The 23,295-nt window shown below is 37.2% G+C and overlaps 1 protein-coding gene across 1 annotated transcript in view; it reads left to right on the forward strand.

Annotated features, from left to right (window-relative positions):
• AFG1L (AFG1 like ATPase) overlaps positions 1–23,295 on the forward strand; it is a 59,556-nt gene that overhangs the window by 24,117 nt on the left and 12,144 nt on the right. The window contains exons 7-10 of the mRNA XM_088522230.1: positions 1,833–1,891; positions 16,861–16,943; positions 20,459–20,529; positions 20,786–20,886. Of these exons, the coding sequence (XP_088378356.1) occupies positions 1,833–1,891; positions 16,861–16,943; positions 20,459–20,529; positions 20,786–20,886 (314 nt within the window). The remainder of the gene's footprint in view (positions 1–1,832; positions 1,892–16,860; positions 16,944–20,458; positions 20,530–20,785; positions 20,887–23,295) is intronic.

Here is a 23,295-nt window from a genome sequence, read left to right on the forward strand (position 1 = left end):
TATTTTTTTATCGCAGGTTGGGGATTGTGTCCCACATCTTAATTTAGGGCATCACTTTGTGACCATTACTTATGGTGGGGGGGTTATGAAGGTAGTGTGTCACCCTGAAAGACATCTACTTGTCCTAGCTGCCCAACAGAGAAGGTTAAGAAAGGCATCTCTAGAGCTGAACGTTGCAGTCCAGACACCAGTCGCTGCCTGTTTTTACCCCTTTTCCATCCTCCCGTGTGCTCATGGAGTGCATCTGAAAACCTCCTAGGTTAGGTGTTGGGTTAATGCCATATTTTGTATCAAAATTTAGGATCGTGTCAGGAGATTTACTTTCTGTGGGTACAAAGGGAAAAATGGTGTTTTCTTTAGAGCGTTTGTGGGCACTTGATGATCTTTACTGAGATACCTAATCATATTGAATTTCATCCACAGTGGAATATGAGGGGAAGTGCTGAGGTGCAGTGTTTAATGAATCCTGGCCTTATTTCTCCACCCAAACAACAGTGTCTTTCTTCCTCATCTTCACAAAATAGGGACAGCATACAAAAATCACAGCCTTATTTTCAAGAAGAACTAAGAAAAGTGATTTTCTTATGGTACTGTTCCATGTTCATGATTTTTTGCAAGTAAGTGTGCAGTCAATCACTGCTTTTATACCTGTAGTGATTTGTAGAGCAGTGAATGCTTTGTGGCTTCCTACAACCTTTTTATTAACTAAGATTCACAACCAGATTCACTATTAATTTTCCTGAACATTTCTGCACATATGTCCAAGCTCCAGCAAACCATTTGGGAGGTGCCGGCCTGGTTCCTCAAGTACAACAGTATCCTTTGTCCACCCTGATATGTTATCAGAGCATGGAAAGCTTAACCTAGTTGTAGCTTTTGGGCATTATGGTGTTAATCATCTGCTGTACTTTTTGTAGGGAATTTTTATGGAGATTTATAGCCAGATGTTTCTGTTCTCTTGTTTATTATCCCTGTCAGCAGTAGCTACCCTACTGCCTTTTTCTAAGGCTTCCTAGGATTAATGAAGCAGATCGTGCAGTTTAAATGATAAAACTGTTGATGAAGAAGTCATTCTGACATGAATGTACTAGGCAGCCAGGTAGTTTCCTGCAAAAGGAACTTCAAACTGTATAAAATTTGGAGATAAACAAGATATAAAATATTGCTTTGGAAATTGTGTTTTATTAATATGGATTAAAGTGTAAATCTGTATTTTGTTGCATAACATCCTATTGCTTTTTGTATTCAGCCTATGTTTTGAACAGTTTTGCCTAAGTTAATGTGTTTGTTTAGTTTTTGTTTGCCCTAGGGAAAACCTTTTTTCTTGCTTTGGAAAAAGGTTGTATGCAGTAGAACTTCTAGAAAGTAAAAGAATTAACTACAGGACACTGAATAGGGATAATACCAAGTTTAGAAGTTCAATTTATTTTTAGTTCAAATTATGTTTCCCTTCCTACCTCTCCCTACCCTCATGCTGACCAGATACTGGGGATTTAGCAATTGTGCTTGTTTGACCATATACATAGCATTATATTTTTTATATCCTATTTTAAAACAGATGCTATCCTTTGTTTTTTTTTTTTTCTTCTAAAAGCAGTTATTTCTCTTTAGAGACTTTCTTTGGATATTCCTTTTGTCCTTAAGAGTGTAATGAATTTTCATACAGCAAAAGAACAGAAATCCAATATAAGTTCTCCTTTCTCTCTGTTTTATTTACTATCTCTGTAGCAACCCAGCTTTATTTCCTAAGCTAAAAGACAAGCTGCCATTGTTAATAAGGCTAACAAAACAGTTACTGATTTTGTTTGTTTGTTTATTTTGTTTTCTTTTAGACCTATATAAAAATGGACTTCAGAGAGCTAATTTTGTACCATTCATTGCTGTGCTGAAGGTAAGGAGAGTCACATGCTAAATATTTTTCAGTTTTACCTGCTGTTTTAATAAATTAGAGATTTGTACAGGGATTATTCTGATATTAGTTTTCAGATAATATGTCCAGGCTTTAACTGCCTGGGGCAAAAATAGTTGGAGGTTGGGCAAAAAAGGAACTCTTCTGCTCTAGAATTAGCATATCTCAAAAAGCAGAACACTTAGTATGATGAAGAGTTTCCTTTTTTTGACCAAAAATAGCAGAATTTGTTCATTTAGATTGGGTTTTCTTATTGTTGTGTATGTACCCAGTGATGTTGTAGTATTCCTGCAGTAGTGCTAGTTTGATATTTATGGATGTTTTAGATTTATTATTATAAAACCTTGTTTTCAAAACTTTTTTTTAAATGTATGATCACTTCACCTAGGCAAATTTTATTTAGTCATTTCTGCAGTAAATAAAATCAGAGTGTCAAAATATACCTACATGCTGTATTTTACACATTTTTTTTCCAGATACCTTGTCTACTTAGTATATTACATTAAACCAAGGATTTATTCTGCCTTTCCATATGGGTTTATCTTTCCCATCTCTTTAAGGCCTGTGTAGCAAGGGTGGCCAAGCCTGGTGAAAGGTCTAGTCAAGTAGTAAGCCCAGCTGAGAGAGCTGCAGGTGGTCATTGTAAAGAGAAGCTGAAAACCCTCCTTGAACTTCTTGTAGCTTAACCCATGCAGCTTGCAGGAGCCCCTCCAGAGAAGAACCACTGCCTTATTTCATTCTCTTCATGTCCTGGATGTTCTGCTAGCAGACACTAGACAATGTCAACCTCTTATTTTTGAGCCTTCCTTCAAAGTTACCCTATACGTGTTAGTGAGCTGCTCAAATGTGAGAAGTATCAAGTAGTCTTGCAGCCTCTTGCAGATACTGGCCAGCACTCTGCAGGCCATGATTTGAGAGCTGTTCCCGAGCACGACCTCCTGCGTGAGTATTTGTGAGATTGTGTATAAAGCCTAAGAAGTTTTGGAGCAACTCCCTAAAGTCTGCGTGTTGTGGCATCGCAGGCTGGAAACTTTATAATTACTTCCTTCCGATTAAAAATGGAGCATCTTATTTAAATGTGAATAATATGATCAGTGTTTATTTTGCTATTTAAAAGAACATATGCTAAACTCCTGCTTTTTATTCTGGGCAAGTCACAGATATTTTTAATTCGCAAACCATACTTGTATTGTTAAATTATTCAGGGTTAGCCTGCAGCTGGTGGGGTTAGCATGCGTCTCCTGTATGCTGGTCTGCCTGGCTTGACATGACATTTGAAATGGAAATGACAGCATCTCCTTACCTCCTTATTATCAGCATAAATACATAATACGTAACTAACTAAAGTGGACTATACCCATATCCAAGAAAGGGAAGCTGGAAGTTTCAAGGAGGTTTAGACTAGTGGAAATTTGCAGAACAGCTATATTGGTTGGCCTGTTTCTGCTAAGGTGGTCAGCACTGAAGTAGTTAAGTGTCCTGGACTTTCAGTGGGGCATGTTGGAATCATAAGACTGCTTAATTGCCTAAGTACCTTTGAAAATCCCATCTGATATTGACATATGAGCAATTAGCAGGTTTCAAAGTTAATACGCCACTGACAATGAATATGGCAATATTTGTATCTCAGAATGGCTGCATATAAAATCGGAGAAGGTGGTTCTCATCCTGGATGGCTTTAGAAAAGTGAAAGACACAAAATAAATGAGCAACCACCTCCCCTTCAGAATCTTGAAAAGGGTTTATTCTTTAGCCAGCTGTATTAAATGCAAGATAGGTTCTGATCAGAGTTTCAGTGTTTTCAGGTATGCTGATAGTCTGAGGCATTTGCTTTTTGAAATGCAGCATCATGTTCAGCTTCTATGGCAGTTTGTTCTTTTCCTTGCTGTTAGCCAGGTGTCTTTGTATATTTTTCCTTGTTGACTCTTAACTTTCTTCCTTGATTAACATACAGTTCTTTCACAAACCGAGTTAACAGACTTAGTGAAAATCTACTGTGAATGCTTACTTGCGGTTTGCCTTTCTCTTCTATTTGTCTACCAGCAGAAAAAAATGGGAAATGGAATTTATATCCATGTATTTTCATCAGGACTGAGAAAGCAATCCAAATTTTAAGAAAGGGCGCATTGTGGATAGAGTGCTGAGAGAAACTTTAAAGGTGGATTCATTTTTAAAGCTGTGATTAAAGGTGAAATAGTGGGAAATGAAGCGCAATGTAGCACAATCCAGACCAGAGATACACAAAAATTATCATAATAATGAATGAAAGGAGAAATAAGGCCTTACTCAGCTTTCTATTTCAAGGGCCTATCTAAAATTCCAGATTACTTTCAGTTGTTTTTTTCTCTTGCCTCTTTGTGTTTTGACACTGCTCTAAGTGCATTTGTCCTTACCATCACTCCAATAAATATTACTAAAAATAACATTCTTTCCCAAAACATAACGTCTGTAAAGTAGATGGGGGGAAGCTTATCAACCAATGCATCTTTGTCCTTAATTGGTAACCTGAGGCTATTGGCAAGATATTTAGAGTGATAACAACTTCTAAATCTTGTGATCCAAAGGGTACAAACAAATGTTTGTGTGTTTGTTTTAGAAGTTAACTGCTGTCACCCTAAATCTTAAAATAAGGCATTAGCACTAAAAATAGTTAAAGTTCAATGCAGGAACTTTGAATTCCTTTATATGTGATGAATGGAAAGTATCCACTTTCTGTCAAGAGACACTTTACTTCCAACAGTATAGATTTCAGGCATTTGTGTTCATTTCATAAATAGAACGAGTGGTTCCTAAATCTGTGATGTTACGCAAAAATCTTTCCCTATTTCAGGTGATCAATAAAATGGTCTGTTTCTTAGATCTAGAATTACCCACATGCATCCTTCATTCTCGTTTTGTTTTTATTTTCTGTGGGTTATATAACTGCCAATCTGTATTTTGAATTTCTATGTTGTACATAATTAATTTACACTTTCTGTAATACAAGCAAGAAAGGTAAAACACTGGTCTGGAGAAAATAGAGTTCTCTTACAAGGTTTGTCTGTGTTGCTTTTCTAGATGATAGGATCTGGGGACAAACGATCGCTGAATACCTGTAGTGGAAGGTGCAGTGAAGGTAGCTCGTGTTAGCTGTTTAAAGACCACATAAAAGCTTCCTGTGTAACAGTCTGTCTCTGTAGTTGGAAGGACCTGTAGGACATTTTCGGCAAACCACCCAGTGATACACGCAGTCCTCTGCCCAATTCTGAACCCATCCTACATATTCAGATCTTTTAACATCTTAAATATGTTGACACCTGTTTTTTCGGTGACACTTTCCTCGTGTAACTTAAACTATTATTTTCCACAAATGGGAGAAACTCTCGTTTGTTTGGCTCATAGTGGCAGCCAAAATTCTTTAGAACAGAATATTCTTGATAAATGGACTTGGTTTCTGCAAAAGATAGGACTGCTTCTTCAGTCTGTGCAGTGTCATAAATGCAACTTGTTGGACATACGTAGTATCAGGAGGGAAGTTGTTTTATTTCTGTAGTGGCAGTAAAATTCAGACCTTTCTGACTGAGCTTTTAATATGTTGCAACATCACTTTCTGAGTGTTTTAAAGCAAGCTTGGATGGGAATTCTAAGTGATTTCTATAAACACTGTTCCTGACAAATGAAACAGCTAATTTGTTCAGATGCTTAGAGCAGGAATCCTCCACAAATTTACTCATGTAAAATAATATGAAAATACAAAACCTTTCTACACATTTTAAAGATAAATCACAAATGAAACAATACATCGTAACTTATCTAAGGTGAGTCCTTCAAATAGGAGAAAGCAAGCTTTAATTTGTTGGTTTGGTCGTAATTTAGCAGCATTTTGAATTTTTGCAGACATTTAATTAAGATATCTGCATTAACTGTTATATATTCTGAAATCCTATTTCTAATTCAGTGACATTTAGTCCTGTGGATTTACAGGAAGGAGAGCTCCTCAAATAATTTGATGTGTGTAAACTACAGTTTGTATTACCAATTCTTGACCCTTCAATAGTTTATTGGAACTATAGCATGTACTCTTTTAAAAGACAAGTGAAGTCAAAATGTTAATTATGTAGCTTTAGCATTTTCTTGGGTTTTCTTCATGCAGTCAACTTTGTACTACACTAAGTTTTAACTGAAAGGCAGGAGGATTTAGGGGCTTAAATTGTATGATGTACAAATTTAAAATATTTAGCTTCAGCTACTTAAATATTGCTTTAACAGAAGATAAATTACAGCCAGAAACCTCTTATGGTTAAGACATAAATTTACTGTAAGCTTCCTATAGTGAACTTTATTTTTTTCTGTTATTAGCAAGCAAAGTGTTACTTATTTTCAAACTACTTCATTAAAATGACTAACAGTGGTAAATATTGTACACTGCTTCCAAATACACAGCCATGTGTATGTACACTGTTTTCTCTTTATTGTCTTTCTCAGAGTAGTTTTAATTAAAATATACACTTTCTTACAAATCAATAAATGGAGAAAGTTAGAAAAAGATTTTCACCTTCCAGTAATTTATTTTGAATGCATGAAAATGTAATGAAAAATACTTATTTAAAAATCTTCAAAACTGCTTGGAACTGTCCCTAAGGGAAATGTGTGGGTGTTAATTTTGTACCAAGACACTTGGTAGATGTAAATATCTTTGATTGTGTATTCAGCTTTTGTCCAGCCACCTGTTAGAAATGCACAGATTTTTGGTTGGCAGATCTGCCAATTTTTAAAATAAATAAAAATAAAAAGTCATCTTGAAGGAATTGATTTGTCAGCTTCTCCCATTCTGCCGGTGCGATAGCCCAGCCTCATCGAGGGTGCTCAATAGTTAAAACCTGCCTTTGAGGTCAGTGTCAGCCACTCTGACCTCTGTGAACTGTCACCTGAGTCAGAATTGCTGGGATTAATCCTTTGATACTGTGATGGCTTCGCCTATCCATTGACTTTTTCATTACTGAAGATGTTGGGCCTTTTGTTTCCCTTCTTAGTACATAACCAAGCAGACCCTCCAGTAGAAGGTGCATTTCTTCTTGTTCTCTCTCTTTCTCTCTCTGTATGCAAGCAGTAGAAATACTTGTTTTGAGAAGTGTATCTAATTAAACATATAAACTATATTGTAGTTGTAATCATTTTCGTTCTTACCACCCTTTCCTTTATGGGTAGTTTTATTGTGAAATAATTCACAAATTTTAGCTATCAAAAAGTTCTTTATAGAAAGGAAAGTACCGCCTTTGATGTATTCAGCCCTTTCTGATACAGCTTTCTGTGTTTGTGTATGTGAAGTTTGTAGTCAGAAGCATTTAACTTAAAATATTTTTATGATGCACCTGCTACTTTAGCATGTCCTTTAGATACTAAGCTGTTCAGTCTGTTTAGCTTCCACCTCAGTGTCACACATGTATACATAGACATGCACATCGTGCTCTCCTGGACAGTTTGTTTAGGTGCAGGTCAAAACTTTATCTAGGGATAAAATAGTTGCTCCTGTAGCTCTGCGTTGGGCTCCCTGTCTTCTCTTTTTTCCCTCCTTTAATTGCAGTGATTTCCTGAGTTCTTGCGTGGTTAATGCATCTCCTGATATAAAAAGGTATAAATCAAAGTATATCATAGATATGTAACAGTTGATTCTTGCTGTATCAGGGTAAATTAGCCTAATTGCACGTGGCAGTTTTATTTGCTTGTGATGTAATGTGAAATGAGGTCCTGCCTCTCCCCCGCAAAGCTCAGGCTAATTAATAAGGCTTTTAAGCTCTTTGTCACCGGCCACCGTGGAGGTCTGCAGAGAGGAACTTTAATCCAATAAACATTTCATTTAGATCATGAAAAGAAAGCATGAGGAGAAGCTCCTACAAGAGAGGGTGTTACCGGCAATTCTCGCTAGGAAGAGATGCGAGGGATTTGCCAAATTAACCAAGAGGCTTTCATATTTAACGCATAAATGTGTCAAAAACTAAGAATGGAATTATTTAGTTTGAGTTGAACCTTATATTGTTAAAATTCTAAGAAGCCACAACTGTTTGCTTCAAAGGCTTCTCTGTGGAGCTGGCCGGACAGGGCAAGGGGAGGTTGTGAGAAACCCAGATAGCAAATAACACTGGTCGGAGCTGGTGGAAAGGAGGGGGGGAAGGGAATAGATAATTAGGTGTAATTAGCGTGTATGAATTGTTGTCTCCCTGCCCTTGGCTTGAATAAATTTGGGGGGGGAAGAAACCCAAGTGGCGAAAATGCTTTGATGTCGGAAGAGTCATTGTGGGTTGGCAGCATAAAGGCAGTGTTTCATACTGCTCACATAATGGGGTGCTGCAGAGGGACTGAATGCGCCCTGCACCCCCCGGCCGGCTTTCCAGCCCGGACTCCTGGATTCCCTTGAAACAAAATGCATCACAAGTTCCCAGTTGTTCGTAATGAGGTAGCGGACCTCATCAGAGTGAAGCGTAAGCCATCTTTAGCCTTTGTTTAGATCTAAATCACCCCCCCTTTTTTTTTTTCTGGGAAATCCAGTTTTGTAAATCAATACTGCTTTACTACTATTTGTTTTTTCTTCCTTCTCCTTCTCTGCCTGCCAACAGCTCTAGCAGGAGCAAAGGCTAATACTGGGAAAAGAAATACAAATCAAATGTTAAAAAGAAAAACAAGAGTGAAAAAGAAGTCTGCCCGACAGCTTCACTGAGGTGTAACTCCTCTGAAACACAGGTGCTGGGGATCAGTTTGACCGGGAGCTGACGAAACGCTGACTTATAATTCAGTGAGAGCTCTTGGCATCTCCTTTTACAGGCCAGCACAGTTGTTTATTAGCAGATTGAAAATTAGAGCCATTCTTAGTTCTTAACAAAATTGTGAATTTTACATAGTTCTTTTTTTTTTGAATTTGAACTTATTTTGCAAGGAAGTTGTTTTGTTTAAGTCATATGAGATGGGGAGAGAGATGCTCAATGTATTTCTTGCTGCATAGAGATTTAATCTTTGCCATCATTCAGTTCCGTGACTGGAGAAAGGAGAAACCACTTGTCTCAGAATAACCACATCTGCACCTCCTGAAGTCTTTCATTTTTTGTTTGAATATCTGAGCCATTATTCATATAACAGTAAATTTCTAGACTCTTTGGCTTTTTTCATAAATGATTGTTTCACAAATTAATTGTCCGTTTTTATTCTTCTTGAGTGATAGCTGGTTTATAGCTACTTTTAAAATAAGTTATTGAAAAATTGTGTAATCGATCATATGTTCCTTGTGGTAACAGGGATAACAGAGTTTCTAAATTGCTCAGTCTTGGAGGGCTATAATGTGAATTTGTCCCGCTTCTGCTAAATTTTACCTCTAAATATTTCCTATGCTTAATTACTAAGTTTACGATTGAAAATGTTCTTGTTGGAAATGTAAGACAGAGATTCATATTAAAAATTCTGATTGTTAGTATTTTACTTTACTTTCTGCTCTTGCTAAGTTGGTTTAAAAGTAATTCCCAAATCTGCTTGTGTCATCCAAAATTAGCACAGACGTTATTAGGTTCGTTCCTACTTTCCAGTATCTTAGATGATATTTTGAAAGTTCTTTTCAAAATTTTTTTTTTCCAATATTTAGATTGGAGAAAGCACAGTATGTCTAAGGCTATTACAGCGATTTTTAATATTTGAGTATTTCCAGAAATGAAAAATATGGGGAAAGAGACTGTAAAGAAAATAATGCTGTTTAACCCTTTGAATCAAGGTACTATTTTATAGAGCAAATAGCCTTTTGTACTTGAAGTTGATTTGATCTGTGAACAGCAACACCTGAATATCAAGGAAGACTAAATAATTATGCCTGATTGTGTGTGTATGTGTGTTTTTTGTTGTTGTTTTTCAGGTGTAGGTCACAAGAAATTCGGTTAGGGTAGAGTATGTACAAGACTAAGAAATATGCAGATTTTCTGTTGTAAGATTGTGTAAAAATTATTTACAGTTAATACTTGCATAAAGGTTAGAAAGGTTGATGAAGTGATATTTAGTTTTGCTTTACTATTCACTGTGTGTCAGAATGTAATTATGACTGATTCATGAAACTGTCTTAGCAATGAACCATCTTTATTAAAATGCTGATCAAGATAAGAGCTGACAGTAATAAAGAATAGAACATTTTAGTCTTGTTGCTTTTGAATGATTGCTAATTACCCTAGAGGTCATGCATAGTGCTTATGAGGATTCATTGACATTTTCTTTTAAGTCTACTGTTTCAACAACATCTGAACAGGAAGACAAAAATTGTCTGTGTAGCCAACAACAGTGCTCGGACCAAGTTTTCTATACCACAAAATACCTGCTGATGCCTCTTCCCCTCCTCACTACTCTTGAATTCTTACGATTCACTTGAAGCAAAAAAATAGGAGTGCTACAGCATGATCTATCTTTTAACAGGGGCAGTTTTGAGCATAGGCAAAATTAGCAACCCGTGGAAGGTGCTGGCACCGTGGCACACTTGCTTCAAAGTGGGGCAGTTGTGTGTGTGAGCTGGAGGTGGGTGGAGGAGGCCGTGGCGTGCGCGGCACCGTGTCCGAGAGCGGTGTCAGGCCCTGCACTGGCTGGGGATCTGTGTCCGAGAGCGGTGTCAGGCCCTGGCACTGGCTGGGGATCATCGCCTGCCGACCGCGTGGAGGCCGGGCCGGTGTGAAAGCCTCGAGGGGGCCCTGGAGGTCAGGAAACAGCTTCCTCATTGCACACACTGCTTTTTGCTTGCGAGGTTCCTTGTTTTACCGGCTATGTATGATTTGGGAAAACATCCATAGTAATTAAAGCTTTTGGGTGGAGAAACTTTTCTTTTTTTTTTTTTTTTTTTTTTTGAGATCGCTTAAATAAGATTTTTAAAGAAATAAAATTCTAGATGCTAACCTGACACTAGGTGGGGGCAGCTAACGAAAAATGACAATGAGGAGGTTTAGTGGGCTTTCCCTGAGGGACTCTTCCTCTCTGGCAGGCTGAAGGCTCTCCTAATGTGCTTGCTGCCCGGTGTGCAGTGCGAGAGAATGGAGGTAAATGTATGAGAAGGATTGCCAGTGAACAACTTCCTTCCCATCAGGAAATAATGAAGGAATATCCTTCCTATATATGGTCAGAGGAGACTGAATCAGAAGGCCAGTCTTTTTTTTTTTTTTTTAATCATTTTATAGCTTTAAATAGCTGAGGGTAGGACTATATTCTTCTTTGCTTGTACAGAAAGTGTACTCGATAGCACATATCCAGTGTCACCACCTCGTTCGTAGGTGTCTGGTTGGACAGGAATCTGAATGGCTGGAGAAAGCTCAGCAAGTGTGTGGTTTAAGGTAAAAATACCAAGGTGAGTCACTCTTAACCTTTATCTCAGCCTCCTACACACACTGGCATCCTCTCTTTGGGGGTCTTCAGGCTGTTTGCTTGCTCCAGTGGGCCTACAACTGAACTTGTGTTTCAGCTTGTTTTTAGGGTACAGCTATTCCATTAAAAACCAGAGCAGAGGACAACTGACGGGTTTACTTACAGTGATCTGAAATAATAATAAGGGACGTTACTTATCTGCAGTAGCAAAGCTCATGACCTGGTGACAATTACTGAATTTAGAGATACACGCTGCATTTTTTTACAGTGCCTAACATAGACCATAAACCTTTCTGTTGACATCTCGAATTTCTATGATTTGGGAAATATGATGAGAACTTCCAGGTTATCCAGATAACTGGCTGCTTTTTTCAAGCTTTTGAAATCTTTGCTCTTCCACTTACCCATCTGTCAGGTTGTGTCTTAATCACTGGAGTATTTTAGGCATTTTAATACCTACCATTCCTGAATGCAGAACCAGAGGAATACTAGAGGTGCTTACAGGAAGAAAAAATGTGTTTATGCACATCTATATTTAATAACTTAATGCTATAGATACAGTCAAAGTCCCAATTTTCTCCTCTGAAGATTGTTACCATCTGAGGTGTTTTGTATCATTGGAGCCTCGAACTTTTGTCTTTTTTTTTCCTTTTGAAATAGAAAGCTTTTCTGACACATCAGTGAAAATGAGTGCATGATCATGTCATATTTTTAACTTGCTAATTGTGTTTTCAAATTTGTAATTGTATTTGTTCTTTGTATACGTAAGTACATCAATTGCTTCAAAATAAATTGTATGACTAATTAATTTTATGTATTTGAATTGAATGAGTAAGAAGTCACATTTGAACTATCTCAATAGAATAGCAAGTCTTTTGGAAACTGTATATACTTCCACCAGGACAGATTAGCTAGCCGTTTTCTTAAATAGTTATTTCAAATGAAAAGTAGAAGGTTTGCACAAAAAAAAAGAATCTGAGGGTTTAAATATCCATCTAAAAATATAAGCCAATAGTTACAATTGTGGCTTTGGCAATTAAGTGCTAACAGTGTGAGGACTCCAGTCAAAGTTCTTTGGCTGCTGATTAGGATTCCCTGGCAGTGATTAGTGAATGTGAGGATGTAATCACATCTGTAGGGTTTAATCAGCCCAATGATGGAGAAGTTAGTCCAAAGAAAACTTCTGTGTAATTCCTATTAGGGTTTTTTACATGCCACAAAAAAGGAAAAGTTTAAAAAAGTAGAGAAGCTTGTCCTTTTTAAAGAATTTTTATATGATTTATAAAGGTGTAGATGGTAGTGTTTTTTCTTGTCCTTAATGAAGGAGTATGATATTATTGATATCTGCAAACACGAGAGAAGATACGTTTTGGTACTCAGATATGCACCATCAGTACAGTGATATTTCATTTCACAGTATTTGGGTTCTCCATACTGTACAACTGTGTGCCCATTTTTTGTTTGTTTCTGTAAATCCAGTACTTTCAGTCTTTAACTGGGCAGTATGCAGTGTTTTAGTGTGTTTTTTCTTCTCAAATACATTCTGATTACATGCTATATTCTCAGTACTTTAAGTATTTCTCTTGACAAATATATTTGATAATATGACCCTCTACATACCTGTGATGCAGCTAAGTGAATATTTGCAAATCAATCTAGATGCAGGAACCCTCAGTGACTAGTTTTGTCAATAGTAAGCCCTTGAAAGGAGAAACTTTGGCATCTGTACTCTGTACACAGCTTCTCTGTCACCTTTTTGACTCTTGCTTTGAGTCAAGGTAACCCTGTTCTGAATCCCTCTGCATAACAGTCTCCACCATATGTTGTTCACCGGGATGAAAATGCTCCTAGTACCGCCTGGTGGGGCGAGCAACCCTCCACTGTCTTTTAGTTCAGTGATCCTGTTGTCCTACCCTTTCTGTGCTTCAAAGAGTAAGAGCTGAGTTTATGTGAATAATGCCAGTGCCTGCAGTTAGGCTATTTTGTTTGAATTCATTGCTTTCACATTATCATTTTATGACTGCTTTCTTTATTCATGTTTTCTGTTTGATTGGTTTTGTTGTGCTATTTTCTAGTAGTGCCTACATATCTGTGCAGTACTGCCAGAAATTCTCTTAATAAGAAGGTTGTGTCTATCCTACAAAGCTTATAATCTAACAGTGGCAATTGTGTTTTAAGGAAACCTTTCCTGGGAGCATGTTGCTACCCAGATTGTAATGTTTTATTTTAATGGCCATCTAGTCTGTGTATATCTGGGCAGTGCCTGATAGAATTAGTATGAGTGACTGTGGAATTGTCTCAGTAGAAATAATTCGTGGTGGACACTGGAAGATATTTATTCACATGACCCTTTAAAAGGGGGTAGGAAATCTTATGGTTATTTTCTGTTTATTTAGAAGAGAGGTTGATGGGCAGCAGTTGGAGTATCTTGCTGAACAGTGCATCGGTTTGGAGAGGAGAAAAAGATCCCCCCAAAAACCCAAGCTAATAATAATAATAATAATAATAATAATAATAAAAGCAAACAACCAACTATAACACCTTTGTGATTTAAGTTAGTGGTTTTGGAGACAGAAATGAATGAAAATTATGCTAGGGATGTGAAGTAAAATGTAGGAACCAGACTAAGAATCATGGTTTGAAAAACAGAATTGTATTTAAAGAACAGTACAAAACTGAGCCAAAACAAAACCAAAGCAAAACAGTAGCAGTTCTTTTTGGCCACTATAGGAAAATGAATTAGGAACCTCCAAAGAATAGAACAGTAAGATACTGAGTATCTTCCAAAGAGGCAAGTATCTCTTTTTTCCAGCAAACTAGTTCCCACAGCTATGTTTTTATCATGTGATGCTGATACTTCTGTGTATCAGATTTTTATTTTTCAGTTTCTTTGTATTGCTTGCTAATGAAGGAAAAAAAAATTGTAATAATTCTGTGTTGTCTCTGAACTGGATGCTGCTACTGCTTTTCTGAGTGAAATGAATTATAGCACAGATGTGTGTCTATCTAATGGATTTTGTTTTTCCAAATAAGTAATGTCGTAGCATGCTAGAATCAATGTCAGTTTGTTACTGTAAGCATATGAGATGATAACTTCAGGGAAAAATAATCTCTCTCATTAAGTTAACTGCGTGTAGTTTGAAAAAGACCCAAAAACTCAGATAAGTTTTTGAGTATATAGGCCCTTCTTCAGTAGTATGACTAAGACTAGTAATTTTTGCTAAGTGGTGATAATACTAATTATTTTAAATAAAGAGAAAAGAGGAGGAAGACTGAAGAAATACACCTACTTCATAACTATAATTGAAAGTATTTACATTTGCATTTCTTATCTCTGAAGCTGGTTCACTGTTAAGCTATCATGGAGTCATTCATACAAGACTATCATGGCATTTAAGCCATGGTAAATTTACTAGCAGAAAACAAGTGGACTATAATTGTAGCAGTGAGTGTTGGCACACACCTCGGCAAACCTCGGTGACCTGCGTGCTTCAGCCTGGTGGCACTCTGGATTTAACTCTGTATTCAGCACGTCTGCTTCACACTGTAGTCGTTAGTTGAGACACAAGAACCTATACGAATAGCATCACAAGAAATTTACACCAGCCACAGTGATTTTGCGTGCATCTTGTCTTTTAGGTATAAAATAACCTTGCCCCTCTCTCAAAAGTATATGTAAATGTAGTTCTCTTCTTACTCCTCAGTGTAGATGGAGCACAGCGCTCTGAAACACTGTTCTAGAGTTTGAAGACCGTTCTGCAAAACCAGAGGTGGGACTGAATAAATTTAATCTAAATAACCTACCAGTCCTGATAGCTGTAGTCAGTGCTTTTTTCCTACCAACATGAAGAAAATAACACCTCAGCTCATTTACTTCTTCAGAAGAATAAAGCACTAGAGGGAAAGGTACTCAGCGTTGATGCCTGGCAAGGAAAAGCAAAACAAACCAGCTTTGCTGTGGAACTTCTGGCCTTCACTATCAGACTGATGTTGAAGAAGAGAGAAACATCTGTTCTTTCTCCCTTGTGCATAGTATTAAATGCCCTTGTTGCTCTCTTTTTTTTTCCCCCTCTGTTGCTGTGTTACTTTTTGTCTGCTTTCACCAGCAGAAAGGGAATAGGTTATAACAATGTTGTAGCATCAATGCTATGGTGTTTACAGTAGCCTTAGCCCCAACATAACAATTTGATTAACAGGACTATTTAACTTACTAGAATTTAAAATACATGGATTTTCCTAGGATTTTATGCTGTCACGATGATTCAGTTTTTCTTCTTGTTTTTTTAAGCCACGTATCTCTGCAGGAAATTTGCAGGGATGAAATATGTATAGAATCTTCACTATTAGACGAGGGCAAAAAAATTAATGCAGTGAGTCATCACAGTCACTCCTGCATGTGTTTATAATCAGTACGTCTTATGGAGTTAAACATAAATCTGGTTTTGTTTATTTTCCCCTGTAGTATAGCCGTTATCAGTGAGATGCAACATTTCCAGTTTTGATATTGGAACACCCTGAAGGAGGCTTTGAAAAATTTCTGGCATACAAAATATGAAATTTTAATGAGAGTTTTAGATAAACTAATAATTCATAGTGCAGTGAAGATGCAGGCTAATTTAGTGTAGTTTGGATTGCTACAGTCTGAAGCGATGGCTAAATTGTGTTGTATTACCTGCAGAAAGGAGGTTTCATTGCTTTAATTAAATTAGTCATAGCTAGAGAGATTATCTTTGAAATATTAAAATATTTCCTCCCTTTCTTTTACGGATCCTTTTGCTTGTATAGCTATATAGCCCCGTGGAGCTGTGTGTGTTGGCAGTAGTAACGAAATAAGCAGAGATGTATTCCCTTTGCCAGAGGGCAAAATCTTGACCCTGCTGAGGTTAGTGGGTGTTTTTGCCACCAACACCAGGTCTTGAAATGAAAAATGCACCCTTTAGTTGTTTTAGGTTTTCTAGCAGGGGCTGTTAGTGCGACAGGAAACCCGAAGACTTACCACTGGTATCTGTATCACATGCAGAGACATGAAGGTTTCTTAGAGAGTGAAACAGAAGCTTCTTTTCTGAGTCAGGTTAGATTTTACTCCATTTTGTAGCAAGGCTTGTATGTTTATGTTTGACTCAATTTTAATCATCTTAGTAGCATGAGAAGATAAAATCATTTTTAGCTGATAAAGTTAAAAAAAATTATCTCTCTTACTAGAATTTGACTATGGCCTTTTAAGCATTCATTGCTTCTAATTTCCTTTTTCTAAATTTGTATCCCTTCATGTGGCAATTTCTGTCCCTCTGCCCCTTATAAAGCAGTCCCCAGAAAGCACTATAAATGACCACCTGGCTTTCATTCCCCTTGTTTCCAGTTTGTGTTAATTTTCTGGTTACTGGATTTTTGAAGCTGATCACATTTGAGTATTTGGATGACTTCTAGCTTATTACTTTGCTTAAATAATTGCAAAAGCAGCTTCAATTCTGTGGTCTTGTTTCCGCTTTCTAGATGGCATTTGTGCTCATGGTTTATCACAACAGTGTGTCTTCTCTCTAACACAGACCATACAAATACAGCAGTGACTTGAGAAAAGCTGTTCTGTTTTGTCTCTGTAGAAGTACTGCAGCACCGTCCAGTTGGATTCGGGAATAGACTACAGGAAACGAGTGCTTCCTGCTGCTGGAAAACTTTACTACCTGTAAGTTGATCTATGATGAGGTATTTGCCTTCTTTTTCCTCCTATTAGCCATTAATTTCCTAGTCAATAGGAAATGAAAAAATGTATAATACAATTAGCAGGGTGTGACTTTTCCTTTCTCTGCCTTCTGGTCCATTTTGTTCAGCAAACCGCCTTCCATTATGCCTTGATATTAACTTCATTAAACTACATTTTCAGTATCCACACTAGCATCATTTATAGTGTGTGATTGAATAAAAACTAATTAGATTTTTTGGGGAGGTGTGGTGTTTGGAGAACTGAAGTGACAGATGGTTAGAAAGTAATGAATATCCTCTTGTAAGGATTGCACAATTCTCTTATAATAGAAGAACATCCTTATTGTATTTAAGCAATTAAGTATTTATAGAAATCCAATGACAAGGATTCAGTTAATGTTGGGTGTTTCCAGTGCAGTGGATTAAAAAAACCTCTTATTTTGACAGATTAATTGTTTCTGTTTATCATGACAAATTTACTTTATCTCTTTAGTCTATATTTGCAAATAAAACATATATTTAAAGAATACATTTACAGTTATGCTTTCAGATATATCTCTGTATAATGAAAGCATGTTTTTGATTTAAAATAACCTCAATGATAGGTTAAAATGAGATTTATAATCATAGTATATTTCAATATAATGTATAATATTGTTTTAAATATAAAGCATGTTTCCATTAATAAAGGCACAGTATTTTCAATGAGGTGATGGATATTTGAAGTGAAATATGCCATTATCCTATTGGTTGCAGTTGTTTGTATGGAAGAAGGAAGTACTGCTTAGTAAAATCAAAACAGTGAATTGTTTCTGAAATATGTATTTTATAAAATAGTGGAAATTAAATGCTGGGTTTCTTCTCCGTTTACAGTATGCCTGTTTTGAAATGTGATCCTTTACTACAACTGTTAAGTTCTCACATATTCCACTGTTATTTGCACATGCTTAGGCACCAGCTCAATTCTTGTCATTCTAGAAGGTATTGAGAACCTTGTATGTATAGAAAAATGTATGTCAAACGTATGGAGGTGTGTATCCACAAACAAGGTGTGACACTATAAACTCAGGATGCTTTGAGCTAACTGAGAGCTAACTCTTGTTTCTTACTGTTGCCTGGTCCTAGTTTCTTTGATAAACTTTCCTGCTGGTCTCATAGCGATGCTGTTTGCAGCAGCCCCTGTTACGTCCCCGTTGCCTCTGGCCCTGCTCAGGCATCAGCAGGGGCTCTGCCCGCGGGGCCCCTCGTGCTCTGTGGCCTCCTGCCCCACAGACAACCCCAACTCCCGCTCGCGGCCCATCCTCCGAGGAAGCGGAGGGCCCCGTGTGTGGTGCCAGCAGGCACTGGGCTCAATCCGGCACCTCCTTCCTTGGCTCCCAGAGGGAGGCAGGGTGGGAATAGGCTGGGGAGCAGCAGCCCGGCAGGGGCCTGGGGTTCTGCTGCAGGAGTTCGGGCCACATGGACGGCAGACATGGGTCCCAAGGCTGCTCCCTGTTCTGTCGTTGGGAGGATCCTGGCTATTTCTAGAGCTCTTCATACAATGCAATGGGCAGTAGTGGAAAAAAAGGGGAAAAATCATTTAGCTGCCTATGGAAATAAGATACTTGTTTCATCTTCCATTCTTTCTATCTATCTGTCTTTGGCAGAATTGCATTTGTTCTGATCAGACTTGTACTTTGGGATTTTCAATCCTGTAGTATCCAACTTTATGCTCTGTGTTTTTTTTTTCCTCTCTCTCTTTTTTAAATAATGCACTACAAAATATTTTCCTACAGATTTTTAAAATTTATTTCAGTCTTTTCCCAAAAAGAAAATGTTCTTGGCCTGCATATCTACATACTGCTCTTAACGGATATAGTATCCTTTTTCTTTCCTTCTTTTTTTTTTAATCCTCTTGTTGCTTCATAATCTGTGTAGTCTTTTCTTCATTTAAAATATGCAACTGGAGGTTGGTTAAAGCTATTTTATACTCACCTGAAAGCAATCAGTGTAACATAATTACAAGATTCCTGATCAAAGCAACTTCATTGATCGCAGTCCCAGGTGTCTGTTTTCAAAACAGATTTTCTGGGCAACATATTTGAGTGTTTCTTCTTGTAGCCTTTACATCAAACTTTTTCATACAATGCATACACTGATACAGACACACTCTTTCCCCCTTTAGGACTTGTTTCTGGTTTTGTCTATTTCTATTCATTCGTCATTTTGTCACAGGAAAGCACTGCTGAAATATCAATGTTAACAGAGGAAAATTTTAGGAAATTAAAATTTTAATTTATGTAAACTTAAGTCATTGTAATTTTCTATTCAGAAAAAGCTTTTTAAGGTTTTGAAATGTCATTTGCAGAACACTTGTGGGATTTTTTTGCTCTTTTGCTTGTTTTTCTCCCCTTTCCAAATTCTGTATGTTCTGCATTCCAACTTTGCTGTAGCTAATCTTGGGCTCAGAAGCAGCTTAAATACAGTTCTGTTGGTAGTGTTTTTAAGGTGTCTAGGGCCTAATGAAGAGGAACATTACTGTCTAACATGCTGATCATCTAGACCTCCTCTAAATAAGGTGTGAACTATGCAATGGAGTGCGTCCGTGGCCTAAGTCAGTTGAATTTTGTATAACCTAGTTTGTGTTAAACTTTAGCAAAGTTTTATATAAAAGTGGAATACTGTAGCTTTAACTTACTACTCTGTTTTCAAACTCAGTTAGACCTATTATTTATCCTCTTTCTTAAAGAATGATGTGCACAAATGTTGGCCATAAAAACTCTGTGGTGATCAAAAATATTCTGCGATCAATGGTTTGTAATCCTTATGGTTTCTGGTGGATGGTGAATGTAAACTTTGCTTAGGCACACATCTGAGCACAGATGTTTTCTGTGGGGCCTCACTGGCTGTGATTGATATTTTCCCGGTCACATTTGGGGAAAAAAAAAAGAAAAAGAAAAAAAATGATTAAATTTGTAATGCAGAGATCATTCTGGTATTTTGAACTTAGTAGTTTAGTTTTGCAAATTGTTTGTTCAGTGGAGTTGTTTGACTTGATTTTTTTTTTTTGAGAAAGCTGCTCCAATATTTAATTTCACGAAGTCCTTGCTCAGAAATTTGAAAGGATACTTCTTTAGATGCTTGACTGCCTTGCCTTGTCTATTTGCTCTTATTTTGCATGCAAGATAGAGCCAGAAGCCTTTTCTCTCTTTGTGTACACATAGTGTTAATGGATTTGCTCTGCCTGTATTGCCTCATTACTGGAAACAGCTCAAAACACTGAAGTCTTTCAATGTATGCAAATAAGGCAGAATCATCTACCTGAGAGTTAATATTCTCTACTTTTAAGTGTATTCTAAATCCAATGTTTGTATTTAGAGCATAACATCCTGTTCTCTCTTTTTTTCCTTTTTTTTTTTTTTTTTTTCTATGGGCAAAAAGCTAAGCAGGCTCAGGCAGCTGTTTGATGTTGGCTTCAAGTGTTATTAATTTCATATTCTATTATTCTTTTCACTGTAGCACAAGTGAAGCTGATGTGGAGGCTGTCATGGATAAGTTGTTTGATGAGCTGGCTCAGAAACAAAATGATTGTACGTAAGTTAATTTCTCTTGAAAGAGAATACATTTAGAACACAATGCCCAATCTCCACTGACCAATTAATAAGTTCCATTGCTGTATATGGGTTGATGCCACACTCAAGTGGCAGTCATTGTATCAGCATTTTGTCTAATTTATGTGTTGAATCATGTGCTATTATTCATCAAGCTATGCATTTCCTATCTGTAAGAGATGAATTTTATAGTAATTATCCAGAGAAGATTGAGTCTTTGTTCGTGTTCCCATAGTAACTAGACCAAGGATTCTAAAAGTGCAAGGCAGAGAGCTGAGGCTGAATAAAGCGTGTGGAACCATCGCAGACTTCACATTTGAAGAGCTGTGCGACAGAGTGAGTACCCAGGCAAATCTAGATCAGTTAACGCTCAGACTTTTCACAGGTAAATAAAAAAAAAAAAAACATAAAACCCCCTTGCTGTTGCACTAATCATACTAAGTCAAAAGGGCTTTTTAAACTTGGAAAAAGTAAAAAGAACAACCTTCCCAAAAGAAGTTGTTTGCTTTTAATGGTACAGGAAATTCACTTTAATTATGTCATGGATCACCTTTAAAAATTCAAATAGTTGTGTCCAGTGTAACATTACTGTTGGAGTATGAGTAGTCACGGCATATCAATTTGTAAATGGTATTCAAATACTGTTTTTAAAATTGGGATTGAAGTTGGTGCTCAAGCAAAGGAGTTGTGATCTTGACCTCTGGAGTAATGTGATGCTGCTGCCATTGCATGCCTTAGTCATGGCTAGCTGTGCACATGCTGCTCAGTCCCAAGCCTTTCCAAAAATATCCCCAAACATTGCTAAATAGCACCAAATTCTCTACTCCATTTATGTTGTGATTGTATCGGGGATATGATCCTTGAAACGCTGTGTTTGTGTGTGACCTCAAGGTGGTTTGATTAAAGGCTGAGCTCTACTGCAGCAGCTTCTGCTGACACCTGAAGATACTGTTAAACCATCACAACTCTAACATGGGCTTATAGCATCTTTTATTCAGGATTTTAAACACTTCTTTAATTATGAGATCATGTTTTCACCTGCTTACAGCTACACAGGTTCTAATTGTTTGAATAGGAAACCCACTGGCTATGTTTCAGATTGTAGGTTTGAGTTTTGTTGGTCTCCAGTTTCACACAAATCCAATTCGACTTTTTTGAGAATGGAAATGTACCACACATAGAACAACGTACTATTCACTAGAATTTTTTGAGACTTTTTCTTAACTGTGTTATACAGATATAAAGTATTAGGAAAAGGTAGTGTGACAATGCTGTGAGTGCACGCTTGTTCCTTACCCTAATATAAACCTCTTAAACTTGTACGGGGTGCTAAATTGCTGCTGATAAGACGTGCTCTGAAAGGTGCTGATCTGGTGGGAACTGTGGGATCCAGAACATTTTTGTGTACAGGACTTAAGCTGCTTGGCTTACCATGAAAACAAACAAGGGTCCTTATGAAGCAACACTGAGCGGGGAATAAACATATGAAGAGTCTTGTAATGTAGGTTGCCCAGAAATTCAGAAGTTATGCTATCTTAATTCGGATACCTTCTGCAGATCAATTAAAATAGTCTTTAATAGGATAATCACACACTTAGAATTAAAATAACATAGTTGACAAAGGATTTGCTGTAACAACCTCCTCAGTTGTTGTGAATGTACATATGCCTGCCTTCCTTTTTGCCTTCAAACATTTTCTTATATATAATTGCTTGGTATGCCCTGATTTTTCTCTTGGAATCACTGGTTTAAGGCAACCTTAAGGTATTGGTAAGATGATAGGACTGTCCTCACTTTATAGGTAGAGAAGTTAATCATGAACTTCAAAATTATTTGTTCGATTTGGGTGGCTGGCTTGAGGTGCCTCTAACCTCATTTTTGTAAAGCTGTTTAGCATTGTATATATAATAAGAAATTGCAATTGACTTGAACTGCTTTTAAAAGTTTAGCCCTTCAGTGAATCAAGCCCCTCAAAATTAGGAATCTGGAAAGTTGCAAAATTGGATAACATTCTCTGAGAAATTTGGGGTCAACCGCTATTTCTTCCATTTTGCTCCATTCCCCTCCCTTTGTCCTTTAAACTCTTCGTTAAAGGCAAAAAAAATAATAATAATTAAAAAAAAAAATCCAGGATGGATTCAGTTGTCAAACCCCCAAACTGTGCTCTTTCTGCCTAAAATCTTCCAGTGTTTTGTTGGAAAATTTTATAAAAGAGATTTTTTTTTTTGACAAGATCATAACTCATTCTCAATGATGCCACAGTAGAAAGAAGAAAATTAGTAGGATCCTGAAGAGGGCATGTATGATTTGTAGCCAAAACCAAATGAAACCAAACTAAGAACTAGGCAAGACCCCAAATCAGAAGGCTTCACATCTAGAAATATCGAATTATTTAAATTTACTGATGCAATCTGGATAATAAATCTTGCTGTTTGTGGATGGATAAAAGCAGAAAGCTGCAGGAGATACAGCTGTAAGGTATTTGTTAGTGATTATGGTTTGGATGATAGAAAATTGATAGGCATCATGAGTGCAACTATCTTAGAAACAGTGGGAGGAGGGCAGGCAGAATGTGAGGCTTGAGGAACATGTAATGAGAGCCTCGAGGAAGGAAAATACTGGAGGGCAGTTGCTGGCTTGTGGGAATCTGCACATTTGCATGAAGCGTTGGAATGAAGCCCTGTGGAAAAACAGGTTGTGTGAACCGAGGCTGATGGGGAATGTGAGTCTTTCTAGCTGGAGCCT

This window comes from Tinamus guttatus, unplaced genomic scaffold (assembly GCF_059628265.1).
Source record: "Tinamus guttatus ecotype Peru unplaced genomic scaffold, ASM5962826v1 Tinamus_guttatus_pri_ptg000010l, whole genome shotgun sequence".
NCBI lineage: Eukaryota > Metazoa > Chordata > Aves > Tinamiformes > Tinamidae > Tinamus > Tinamus guttatus.